General features: G+C 49.0%; 1 protein-coding gene across 1 annotated transcript in view; it reads right to left on the bottom strand.

Annotated features, from left to right (window-relative positions):
- The window catches only part of st6galnac5a (ST6 (alpha-N-acetyl-neuraminyl-2,3-beta-galactosyl-1,3)-N-acetylgalactosaminide alpha-2,6-sialyltransferase 5a), a 59,798-nt gene that overhangs the window by 3,358 nt on the left and 43,274 nt on the right, over positions 1-13,166 (bottom strand). The window contains exon 3 of the mRNA XM_038793760.1: positions 7,377-7,484. Within this exon, the coding sequence (XP_038649688.1) occupies positions 7,377-7,484 (108 nt within the window). The remainder of the gene's footprint in view (positions 1-7,376; positions 7,485-13,166) is intronic.

Consider the following 13,166-nt stretch of genomic DNA (forward strand, 5'->3'; position numbering starts at 1 on the left):
CTCATAGGGACCCGGGTTCGATTCTGACTTTGGGTGACTGTGTGGAGTCAGCACGTTCTCCCCGTGTCTGCGTGGGTTTCCTCCGGGAGCTCCGGTTTCCTCCCACAGTCCATAGATGTGCAGGTTAGGTGGATTGGCCATGCTAAATTCCCCCTTACTGTCCAAAAATGTGTAGGTTAAATTATGGGGTTAGGGTGTGGACCCAGGTCGGGTGATGTTTTGGATGGTTTGTGTAGAGTTGATGGGCTGAATGGCCTCCTCCTGCACTGTAAGGATTCTATGATATCCTGAGAAGAGATTAGTCACCTCCTTAGTTTTAGGTTTGATTCTGCAGTTTCTGCGACGCAGTCTCTCCAAGCTGATCAATGTTCCTGTTGCTCCACACCACAACTTACAGAAGAGCTACAGCACAGAAGGGGGTTGACAGCCTTGTTATGTCCCCACCGGCTCTCTGCAACAGCAACTCAGCTGGTTCGGCGCCCCCCCCCCCCCCCCCCCCCCCCCCACCTTTCTCTTCAGGGCCTCATCCCAACTCCCCTTTGAAAGCCCCGATTCCACCACGCTCTCAGGCAGTGCATTCCAGATCCTAACCACTGTGCAAACGTTTCCCGGCATGTCGCTTTTGGTTCCTCAGCTATAAAACCCGCGAACCCTGGTCCTTCACCCATGCCGTCAATGGGAACGGTTTCTCCGCTTCCTGCCCTGTCCAGTCGAGGATTTTGAACATCCCTATCAAATTTCCTCCTCACCTTTCCTGCTCCAAGAGGAACAAGCCCAGCTTCTCCACCATCCCTCCAACTAAAGCCCTCCATCCCTGGAACCATTCCTGGGAATCACTTCTGCACCCTCCCTGAGGCATTCCTGAAGGGCGGTGCCTGGAACTGGAAGTTGGAGCTAACCCAGAAACATGGTGAACAAATAAGGCTGGTAAAGGTTTCAGGAAAGCCACACATTTTTTTGATTCTCAAAAGTGGATAGGAAAAGGTCTAAAGCTTCCACAAAGACAGTCTCTGGGTGCTCATGTTGCTCTGTGACACAAATCTACAGTCAATACTTCTGACTGACGTGGAGTTCCCGTCCACACCACAGAAAGGCTTTTGTCACAGAGGTTTCTAGGTGACTGCTACACATTTTCATTTTGATTTGCCTTCTGCTCTTCACCCTGTTTACCTCAGACTGTATTATTTGTATCATATCATAGAATCAACAGTGCAGAAGGAGGCCATTCGGCCCATCGAGTCTGCACTGACCTACTGAAAGAGCACCTGACTTAACCCCACACCTCCACTGTATCCCCGTAACCCAGTAACCCCACCTGCCCTTTTGGACAATAAGAGGCAATTTTATCATGGCCAATCCACCTAATCTGCACATATTTGGACTGTGGGAGGAAACCGGAGCACCCGGAGGAAACCCACACAGACATGGGGGAGAAGGTGCAAACTCCACCCAGACTGAAAATCCCCTAGTCGCCACACTCCGGCGCCTGTTCGGGTACACTGAAGGCAAAGTCAGAATGTCCAATTCACCTAATGAACACGTCTTTCGGGACTTGTGGGAGGAAACCGGAGCACCCGGAGGAAACCCACACAGACACGGGGAGAACATGCAGCCTCCGCACAGACAGTGACCCAAGCCGGGTATTGAACCCGGGTCCCCCGGCTCTGTGAAGCAACCGTGCGAACCACTGTGCGACCGTGCCGCCCTCTCTTCGCAATGGAAGACTTGAGGCAATCTAAAGGCCGACTTGCTTTTACTTGGTAGCATCTTCAGAGTAATCCATCGGTGTTAACTTATCTCCGTTGTAAACTACCCCAGCCTGAGCGAGAAGTTTGTAGGGTCAAGCTCTGCTTCAGGGCTTAATGGTGTAAGCTAGGCCAGCATGTCAGTGCAGTCCTGGGCGAGTGCTGCAGACTTGTCTTTCACATGAGGTGCCTTTTGTCAGAGTAAACAGGGAGAGACTGGGGAGGATTCTCCGTCCGTTCACACCGCCGAGATTCTCCGGTCTGAGCACCAAAGTCTCTTTCCTCGCTGACAGCGGCAACAAGGCGGAACTCGCAACGGAGAATCCCAGCCTCTGTTTCCACAGGCAAGAACTCAAGGAGAGATTGAGAGAATGTTTTATTTGCTTTTCGCACAGCTGGAAGCTATGACACTGAGGTACAGCAAACACATTGCCTGCTCAATCTCAGTCTCAGAATTCACAGACACAACACAGGATCCAAAAATGTTTTATTTTCGTTTTTCACACATAAGAGTTTGAACTTGAAGAACGGCTGCTTAGTGAAGGAAGAGCAGGAGTATGGCAGAAAAAAAGACATTCTGTCAAAGCTTTTTGTCTTGCACTCATCAGGGCAATCACAAGAATACCAATACCAATGTCAGGGGAAACAACAACATCATACTGTATGGGAAGAAGGTGCTGATCAGTTGGCCAGTGGACTCTGATTGGTAGATGCATTGCCAGAGAGAATGCACCAGTCAATAGTGATTGGCAGTTAACTGCCAACGATTGTTTGAAACTTAAACCAGGCAGTTTGATTCTGATTAGTCAAGGCAGTGCTCTGAGGAATGAACCAGCGAATGGCTATCACCTATTTTGTTTAGCTGTAACAGTTGCAATGCGTATACATAGAACATAGAACATAGAACAGTACAGCACAGAACAGGCCCTTCGGCCCTCAATGTTGTGCCGAGCAATGATCACCCTACTCAAACCCACGTATCCACCCTATACCCGTAACCCAACAACACCCCCTTAACCTTACTTTTTAGGACACTACGGGCAATTTAGCATGGCCAATCCACCTAACCCGCACATCTTTGGACTGTGGGAGGAAACCGGAGCACCCGGTGGAAACCCACGCACACACGGGGAGGACGTGCAGACTCCGCACAGACAGTGACCCAGCCGGGAATCGAACCTGGGACCCTGGAGCTGTGAAGCATTTATGCTAACCACTATGCTACCGTGCTGCAGACAGAAATACATGTTCTTTCTGTCTGCAAAAAACATAACCCTGTGTATTAATATATGCAGATGAGCCACACTGTGAGCCCGACTGACCATCTTAAATTGGTTGTCAGGATTATTTAGCAAATGCTGTCCAATAATGCACAGAGCTGCCTCTCAGACAATGGGTTCCCATGTAAGACAATCCTGGATAAAAGGACTAACCTTATAAACATCCTCAGTGAGAAGCAAACAAGGCACCTTTAGAAAGAAGCCAGGTTGGTTTCTGACGGAGCTGACATTTGAGACACTGGGGTGCGATTCTACAGCCCTGTTGCGCCTGGTGGACCTCCCACTATCCCTGGAGAATAGCTAGATGGCCGCTAAACGGGGTTGTGCCAGTCGAGAATGGAGCACGATGCTCGCAGCCTGCAACACCCGACACAATCTGGTTCACGCCCAATGAATCTTGAAACTAATTTAAATATCCCCAGCCCGTCCGAAGCTGGGGTCTCCCAGCTCCCGGGAATTCCCACTCCCACTGGCACAGCATGATACCGGTGGGAATCATCACTTGTGTGATGAATGTTATCAGTAGCTGCTGTAACGGTACCTTACCTTTAATGCATTGGCCCTTTAAGACCGGGCTTGGAACCCTGGGGGACTCCGCCTCTGGCTCCGCCCCCAGGAAACGGTATATAAGACAAGGCTCACTCAGGCAGCATGTAATGAGCACACGTCTCGGCTGCTGTACAGTTCTCTGATGATTAAAGCCTTTGAATCATCTATCTTCTCTCCTGTGTCGCGATTGAGGGTATCCCAACTTGTCTCCAGAAACAGAAACCGGTTGGGATGGCCATGTCAGGGGAGGGGTTCAGAGGCCATTGGAGTCCCCGGGTGGTCAGGGAGAGGGGCTGGCACCCTGGCGCGTGGCAACCTTCGACCATGACAGCACCTTGTCCAGTTTATACTGACGCAGAAGGCTGTGAAAAGATATTTCGAATTTCGGAGATTTATCTTTCTGTAATTGTGAGGATAGAAAGTGGACTCTGATTTCATAAAACATAACAGAGCGAGAGAGATGGGGTGAAAAGGCCTTTCAGCCTGTGGTGGCTTATCCACCTGTCACTTAGTCATTATGTGGGAGAATCGCCCCCACTGTCTGACCTTTTCAAGGAATGAAGTCAGTGTTACTCACGGCTAGAGAGTGACAATTGCTGCTGATAGGGGAGAGGGCTCCACGACTGAGTGACAGTGTATAGGCCCCAAGTAGACAAGGCCTCGCAGGCTGAAAGGCCTTTTCTCTCTCTCTCTCTGTAATGTTTCTATCTCTTCCTCTGACGATTAAAGAAAGATACATCTCCAAAGTTCTAAATATCTTCTAACTGCCTTCTGCATCAAGATAAATTAAACACAGTGCTGTCACAGTCATGTCAAATTAATGCATTTCTATAAACCTCTGCTTTATAATCTGCAGACGGAAGTAACACAACAAAGATTAACAGTAACATTATTCACTGAATCAAACCTGTCCGCAGTGCAAACGACAGCAGATTCTTCGCCTGCTTTGTTCTGGTAAAGAGTTTAACTGTGATTTACAAAACAATTCTTCCAAGTTTCCTAATGACAGGGTGAGACATGCAGCAGTGGGTATTAATGTGAAAGCTGTCACACCAGTCAGACATTATAACTCGTTGTCTTGTTTTTTTTTTTGACAATTAAGGATGAGAACTGCCAATTAGTGTGGATGTAAACCAGAATCTCTCTGTGTGACACCTTCCAGCGTGTCAATCGAGCTCTGCAAAGCATTAATAAAAAGTTAAATATTCTACAATGCACTGCAGATAATTTCATTGTGGAATGCCTGAGTCACGTTTCATTGGGTTATTTGTGATTAGTGATGGACGTCCAGAAATTTAATATCCAAAAAAATAGGCTTAAGCTTCAAGAGTCTGACTGCACTTTCCAATTTCAATTCCTGCTGTTGACGTTTGACCGGACGATTCATTTACGGGACGTGAGCGTCGCTGGTTAGGCCAGTATTTATTGCCCATCCCTAATTGCCCTCAGAAGGTGGAGGTGAGTTGCCTTCTTGAACCGCTGCAGTCCTTGAGGTGTAGGTACACCCGCTGTGCTGTTAGGGAGGGAGTTCCAGGGTGGTGCCCCAGCCACAGTGAAGAAACGGCGATATATTTCCAAGTCAGGATGGTGAGCGACTTGGAAGGGAACCTCCAGGTAGTGGGGTTCCCAGGAATCTACTGTATACTATCCTTCTAGATGGTAGTGGTTGAGGGTTTGGAAGGTGATGTCTAAGGAACCTTGGTAAGTTACTGCAGTGCATCTTGTCGATGGTACACATGGCTGCTACTGTTCGTAGGTGGTGGAGGGTTTGAATGTTTGTGGATGGGGTGCCAATCAAGCGGCTGCTTTGTCCTGGATGGTGTTGAGCTTCTTGAGTGTTGTTGGAGCTGCACTCATCCAGGCAAGTGGAGAGTATTCCATTACTCCTGACTTGTGCCTTGTAGATGGTAGACAGACTTTGGGCAATCAGGAGATGAGTTACTGGCCATAGGATTCCTAGTCTTTGACCTGCCCTGGTAGCCACAGTATTAATGTGGTTAGTCCAGTTCAGTTTCTGATCGATGGTAACCCCATGGATGTTGATTGTGGGGGATTCAGTGGGGGTTGGTAATGCCATTGAATGTCAAGGGACGTTGTTAGATCCTCTCATTGCCTGGCACTTGTGTGGAGCAAATGTAACTTGACACTGTGTCAGCCCAAGCCTGGATATTGTCCAGGTCTTGCTGCATTTGGACATGGACTGCTTCATTATCTGAGGAGTCACGAATGGTGCGGAACATCATCCCCACTTCTGGCCTTATGCTGGAAGGGAGGTCATTAATGAAGCAGCTGAAGATGGTTGGGCCTAGGACATTACCCTGAGGAACTCCTGCAGTGGTGTCCTGGGACTGAAATGATTGACCTCCAACCACCACAACCATCTTAATTTGTGCCAGGTATGACTCCAACCAACGAAAAGTTTCCCCCCTGATTCCCATTGACTCCGGTTTAGCTAGGGCTCCTTGATGCCACATTCGGTCAAATGCTGCTTTGATGTCAAGGGCAGAAACTCTCACCTCACCTCTGGCGTTCAGCTCTTTTGTCCATGTTTGAACCAAGGCTGTAATGAGGTCAGGAGCTGAGTGACCCTGGTGGAACCCAAACTGAGTGTCCGTGAGCAGGTTATTGCTGAGTAAGTGCTGCCTGATAACACTGTTGGTTGACCCCTTCCATCACTTTGCTGATGATGGAGACTAGACTGATAGGGAGGTAAATGGCTGGGTTGGATTTGTCCTGTTTCTTGTGTACAGGACACACCTGGGCAATTCTCCACATTGCTGGGTAGATGCCAGTGTTGTAGCTGTTCATCGCAGTCACCCTGCTTCGGAAGTGTTTAATCGGCTACAAACAAATGCAATTTTCCCCCTTAATTCTGTTGGAGGCGATCAAGGGTGAATGCAAGATCAAACAGCGGATCAGTTCAGTAGCTTGAATGGCCTGTGTGGTGTGTACTATCCCTATGATAACTGCAGCTACCTACCAGGGCCTATTCCACAGCGCCTTCCAAATCAGCGACACACATCATCCCGGAGAACAAGGGCAGCCGGTGCTTCTGAACACTGGACTTGGACATACGCTGCCATTCCCGGACTATCACCGGGTGAGCATCCTGGAATTCCCTCCCTAACAGCACGATGGACTGCACACGGACCGCAGGGGCTCCAGGTGGAGACTCACCTTCTGAAGGGGAAACAAGGGATAGGCAATAGACGCTGGCTTCATCACTTGTTCTTAAAACACCAGGGTAAATGTTACTAAAAGGGGGCCACATGATCGCAGCCTTGATTCATATTCTGTTCTGAGTTAATTGGATTCACAAGATGTCTCAGTCCCCATTCTAGGCGGGGCGGGGGGGAGGGCTGGTGGTGAAATCAATATATAATATCTGCTGAAAGGTATGTGCTCAGGTCGAGTGAAGCAGGGATTAGGCTCAGTTGTGATCCTCTCCAGTGTCAGGGCTCGCACAACGAGATTTTTCCGTTTGAGGTGGTTGTTGTCCATTTCATAAATCTCAGATCTATTCGGAGAAGGCGCTATTTCCAAATGTCCTGCAGGTGTATTTACAAGAGTTTCCTAAACACCTCTGCAAGCACAACACGCCTGCACTCAGGCTTCTAGTATCTTCTGTGTCCACACCCAGGCTTAACTAATCAATCACAGTGAGCATAGATCAGTTACTAGACTCTCATAATCGAGTGCAGAATAATTAAACCACTGAATACTATGGGCCATGTGGGGGGGGGGGGGGGGGGGGGGGGACGGACGGGAAGTCAACATCAATGCCGTGAGAGTTGAGACCTACTTGCAGTGGTTAGGCGGGACCATGCCATAGACGTCAACTCTGTCGCAAAGTTCAAGGGCGATGATCATGGTGAACCAGCCAGTACTCAACCACGAATTGGATTTTTTCCTGGAAAATAAACATTTTGTTCTTATGTAACACTGCACCAGCAAAACCATTCATTGTGGAGCCGATTAAGGGTTGGGTAAAGGTAGGACCCGCCTCAAAGTACTGGCCACAGGGAGTAAGGGAAGCTGAGCTGGCAAACTTGGCCTTCTGGAAATAGGAGATCAAATAGCCGCTGGGTAGCAGAGAATTTGATAATTGCTGAAAAAAAGATACATGCTGTCGAAGCTTTTTCCCTGGCACTCATCAGGACAGACGCAAGAATTTCAAAGGGAGCAACAATTCACACTGCATGAGGGAAGCATGCTGATAAGTAGGCAAGTTGATTCTGATTGGTTGATGGATTGTTATGGTGCCCGCTGCAATGCCTCAACCAATCAGAGTTGACTTGCCAACAGTAGCCTTTCCGCATGAGGTATAAATTGTTGCCGCCGTTAAAATTTGGCACTCTTGTCCTGATAAATGCAAGATTAAAAGCTTCAACGGCATGTCTCATTTTACGGCAGTAGATTAGTTAGTATTAGTCATAGGGTAATGGCTCGCACTGCCTCCTCAAGTCCGAAGGTTGTGGGATTAAATCCCACTCCACAGACCTGAACACAAAATCGAGGCTGACCCTCCAGTGCGGTACTGAGGGAGCGCTGCATTGTCAAAAGTGCTGCCTTTGGGGTGGGCTATTAAACTGATAGCTCCAGCAGGCCGGTCGGCTGGATGTCAAATCAGAACACCAATCAAAGAGGAGCAGGGGGGGGTTCTCGCTGGTGTCCCAGCCAATATTTAAATTCATGATCCGGATAGTCAATGCGGAGGTGGTGATGCAGTGGTATTGTCGACGGACCAGTAATTCAGGGCCCCGGGGCATTGCTCTGGGGTCACAGGTTCAAGTCCCACCGCAGCAGATGGTAAAATTTGAATTCAACAAAGATCTGGAATTAAAAAGTCCAATGACGACCATGAAACCCATCAGGTTCACTAATGTCCTCTGGGGTCGTTATCTGGTTTGGCCACCTTGTGACTCTTAACCGCCCTCATAAATAGACGAGCAAGCCCCTCAGGGATCAGGGGTGGGCCCAGCCAGAGACGCTCACATAATAATAATCTTTATTGTCAACAAGTAGGCTTACATTAAGACTGCAATGAAGTTACTGTGAAAAGCCCCCAGTCGCCACATCCCGGCACCTGTTCGGGTACACAGAGGGAGAATTCAGAATGTCCAATTCACCTAACAGCACGTCTTTCGGGACTTGTGGGAGGAAACCAGAGCACCCGGAGGAAACCCACGCAGACACGGGGAGATCGTGCAGACTCCTGACAGACAGTGACCCAAGCCGGGAATCGAACCTGGGACCCTGGTGTTGTGCAGCAATGGTGCTAACCACTGTGCTACCGTGCCGCATGAATAAAAAATAAATTGTTAATGGGACCTTCATGTGAAAATTGGCTCCTACATTTCATTGGCTGTAGAATACTTTGATATGCTCCAACCGCTAAATAAATGGAAAATCTTGTACATATTTGCCTCCCAATGCCTGTGAAGCACACTGAAACATCCTGAGGAAAGATGTGACAGGAATACAGGATTTTTCTTCCTCATTATTGGTGTTCTCGGCTGCTGCCACTCAATGCTTTCATCCAGAATCTGTCAACAGTTTTCTAATTATCCCGTTCAAAGTAGAGAGAGGCACGAGGAATTTCAAACAAAAGTGCTCACTCACCTCAAAATACCTCAAAATGGTGTGCTCGTCTCTGAGTCAAAATGTCTTTGAGCCTCACCTCAGCGACTGGCGCACATCGTCTGGGCCAGCACTCGAGTGCAAGGCTGAGGGAGCGCTACACGGTCAGAGGTGGGGCCGTCTAGGCTGGCCTCGTTAAACCGGGCTCCAGGTGCCCTGTCAGGCGGATGTAGACATCGCTCGGGTCGGAGGGAGTTTCCCCCCTGGCGTCCGAGCCCAGCAACTGAAGCAGATTTAACTGCCGTGGGTGGGTGCTTGCTGTGTGCCCCAGTTCCTACACCAGTGACTACGCTTCAAAAGAGCTTCACTGGGTGAGAAGGCGCTTTGTGATTCCCCAGGTGGTGCTCAGATGTATAAAGCACAGTAAGAAGTCTTACAACACCAGGTTAAAGTCCAACAGGTTTGTTTCAAACACGAGCTTTCGGAGCACGGCTCCTTCTTCAGGTGAAGAAGGAGCCGTGCTCCGAAAGCTCGTGTTTGAAACAAACCTGTTGGACTTTAACCTGGTGTTGTAAGACTTCTTACTGTGCTCACCCCAGTCCAACGCCGGCATCTCCACATCATGACAGATGTATAAAGGCATGGTATGAATAGAAGTCTTCTCTTTTTACTTGCTAAGTTTCTTCTCTCTTTGTTTCATATTCCTTAATCAAATTTCTTCATGTTGCCAACCAAGAGGCCTACAGGTCATTTTTTAATTCGTTGCCTGTCAGACATTCTAGCATCTACAGAATCTCTGCAGTGCAGGAGGAGGCCATTCGGCCCATCCAGTCTGCACCGACCCTCCGAAGGAGCACCCAACCCAGGCCCACGGCCCCGTCCTATCCCCGTAACTCCACCCAACCTATTGGCCGCTAAGGAGCAATTAATCATGGCCGATCCACCGTGCCTGCACATCTTTGGACTGTGGGAGCAAACCCACGCAGACACAGGGAGAACGTGCAAACCCCATACAGTCACCCGAGGCTGGGATCGAACCCGGGCCCCTGTCGTAAGGAGCAATTAATCATGGCCGATCCACCGTGCCTGCACATCTTTGGACTGTGGGAGCAAACCCACGCAGACACAGGGAGAACGTGCAAACCCCATACAGTCACCCGAGGCTGGGATCAAACCCGGGGCCCTGTCACTATTCAAAAACAGTTGCAGGTAGATTTTCTGTTGTACAAGATGATTAAAGGATTTGATATGGTTGATACAGGGAAAATATTCCTCTGACGGTGGTGGGTGTGGGGTGGGGAGATTTGGTGCCCAGAAGGAGGAGGCATCCTAAAACTGAGAGCTGACCCATTCAGGGGGTGATGTGAGGAAGCACATCTTCACCCAAATTGGAAACATACTCACCGCAAGGCTGTCAAGGTTAATTAAAAAATTTCAAGGCTGAGGTGGATACTTTTTTGTCAGCAGACGGGAGAATAGAAGCAAGTGGCTAAATGAAGGTAGGACACGGCTGAATTTGAGAATAGGCCCGAGGGGTTGATTAGCCAAATCCTGTTCCTGTCTCTCAACTTCCTTCATCAAAAGTTCCCTTCTCCTCACCCGATGACTTCTGACTACCGCCTGGGATGTATTTTGACACCTGCGGCCCACTGTCGAGGTCCTCACTGAAATGGTCACCCCACTCAAGCATGATCGTCGATGACGAGCGTCAATAGCTCAGTGACCAATGGGGGGGGGGGGGGAGGTGGTGGGGGGTTGGCGGACACAGTGACCGAGGCCAATCTCAACTTCTCTAATCTTCACGCACGCGCGCTTCCCACAGGAGTCACTGGAAAACCTTCAGGAATGGGGGAGGGCTTGCCCCTTTCCCGAACCCAATCCTTGAGTATCTTTAAAAGCAAGAGCCCAAAAAGTAAACCGAATGATAAACGGGAATCCGTGTGAATAACTGAAGGAGTAAGAGCTGCTTGTTGGCACTCCTCCTGCCGTTGAGAGCATCCATCGCTGCAAACTCTGGTGAGCATCATCACTTCCTCCTCAAAAGACTTTTGCTGAAGCAAAGACTTCTCTGTTGTCATGGGAACCTGGCAACTGGGCCCATCTGCCACGACGGAACAAGAACTGTGGGCGACACTCCTCACCCGATCTTTGTTCTCAGCCTCTGACGCATTTGCCCTTTTTTTGGAACTGGCTTCTGGCTCGTAGCTCCCAAGGTCTGTTCTCGAACGATTGCATGATCTGTTTTCCTTCCCCGAGATGTGATTGCAGTGCCTGCTTGTGGCTCAGCTGGTGGTCCCACGCTGAGTCAGAAGGTAGTGACTGAACTCTTTCTTACTCCAGGCCTTGAGCCCAAAGGACTTGAGGCTGACTCTCCCACGCAACACTGAGCACAGTAAGAAGTCTCACAACACCAGGTTAAAGTCCAACAGGTTTGTTTCAAATCACTAGCTTTCGGAGAGCATTGCTCCTTCCTGAGGACCTGAGGAAGGAGCAGTGCTCCGGAAGCTAGTGATTTGAAACAAACCTGTTGGACTTTAACCTGGTGTTGTCAGACTTCTTACTGTGCTCACCCCAGTCCAACGCCGGCATCTCCACATCACGCAATACTGAGGGAGTGTAACACTGTTGGAGGTGGCATCTTTTGGGAGAGCTATCAAACTGACATCTCTCAGGTGGACATTAAAGGTCCGGTGGCACAATTTTGAAGAGGTGCAGGGAAGTTACTTCATCCGACAGGGAACTTGATCGTCATCCTATTGATACTCAAGCAAGGTACAGGTCCCGTGTCTGTTATCTGAAACCTTCAGCAAGGATAGCTTTTCGGATTTTAGATAATTTCGGTTTTGAGGCTGTGCATGTCAAGTCACCCCCCCCCCCCCCCCCCCCCCCCACACCCCCATCCCCCATAATTTGTCCCTGGATATCAATACTCTTTGGACCTTAGTTCTGTGGCTTTTCACTATTTAGAATGTACCATGTTCTAGTCGATTTAGATTCAACGTGCATGGCTTCACATTTACTACATTGAAATCAATCTGTCAATTTTGTCCATTCACTTCATTTATTAATGTAATTTTATGTTTGTCACTGCACTCTTTACAATGCTCTCTGTGCTATCAGCAAATCTGAACGTGTGGCTTGCTATCCTGACATCGAAGTCATTAATAAACGGTGAATAGTTGAAGCCTGAATACAGATCCTCGCCGGATGCAGCTGCCATTTGGAGCACTTGCTTGTTATCCCAACTGTCGCCTTCCATTCAGCCCATTCCCCCAACCGAGCCAATAAACCTCTGATGAAGAACAAAGAACACAAAGAACAAAGAAAAGTACAGCACAGGAACAGGACCTTCGGCCCTCCAAACCCACGCCGACCATGCTGCCCGTCTAAACTAAAATCTTCTACACTTCCGGGGTCCGTATCCCTCTATTCCCATCCTATTCATGTATTTGTCAAGATGCCCCTTAAACGTCACTATCATGCCTGGTTTCACCACCTCCTCTGGCAGCGAGTTCCAGGCACCCACTACCCTCTGTGTAAAAAAGTTGCGTCGCATAACTCCTCTAAACCTTGCCCCTCGCACCTTAAACCTATGCCCCCTAGTAATTGACCCCTCTACCCTGGGAAAATGTCTCTGACTATCCGCTCTGTCTATGCCCCTCATAATTTTGTAGACATCTATCAGGTCGCCCCTCAACCTCTGTCGTTCCAGTGAGAACAAACCGAGTTTATTTTTTTTTAAAATTTAGAGTACCCAATTCATTTTTCCAATTAAGGGGCAATTTAGCATGGCCAATCCACCTAGCCTACACATCTTTGGGTTGTGGGGGCAAAACCCACGCAAACACGGGGAGAATGTGCAAACTCCACACTGACAGTGTCCCAGAGCCGGGATCGAACCTGGGACCTCAGTGTCTTGAGGCAGCAGGGCTAACCCACTGCGCCACCGTGCTGCCCTAAACCGAGTTTATTCAACCGCTCCTCATAGCTAATGCCCTCCATAGCAGGCAAC

Source organism: Scyliorhinus canicula, chromosome 4, assembly GCF_902713615.1.
Source record: "Scyliorhinus canicula chromosome 4, sScyCan1.1, whole genome shotgun sequence".
NCBI classification, from domain to species: domain Eukaryota; kingdom Metazoa; phylum Chordata; class Chondrichthyes; order Carcharhiniformes; family Scyliorhinidae; genus Scyliorhinus; species Scyliorhinus canicula.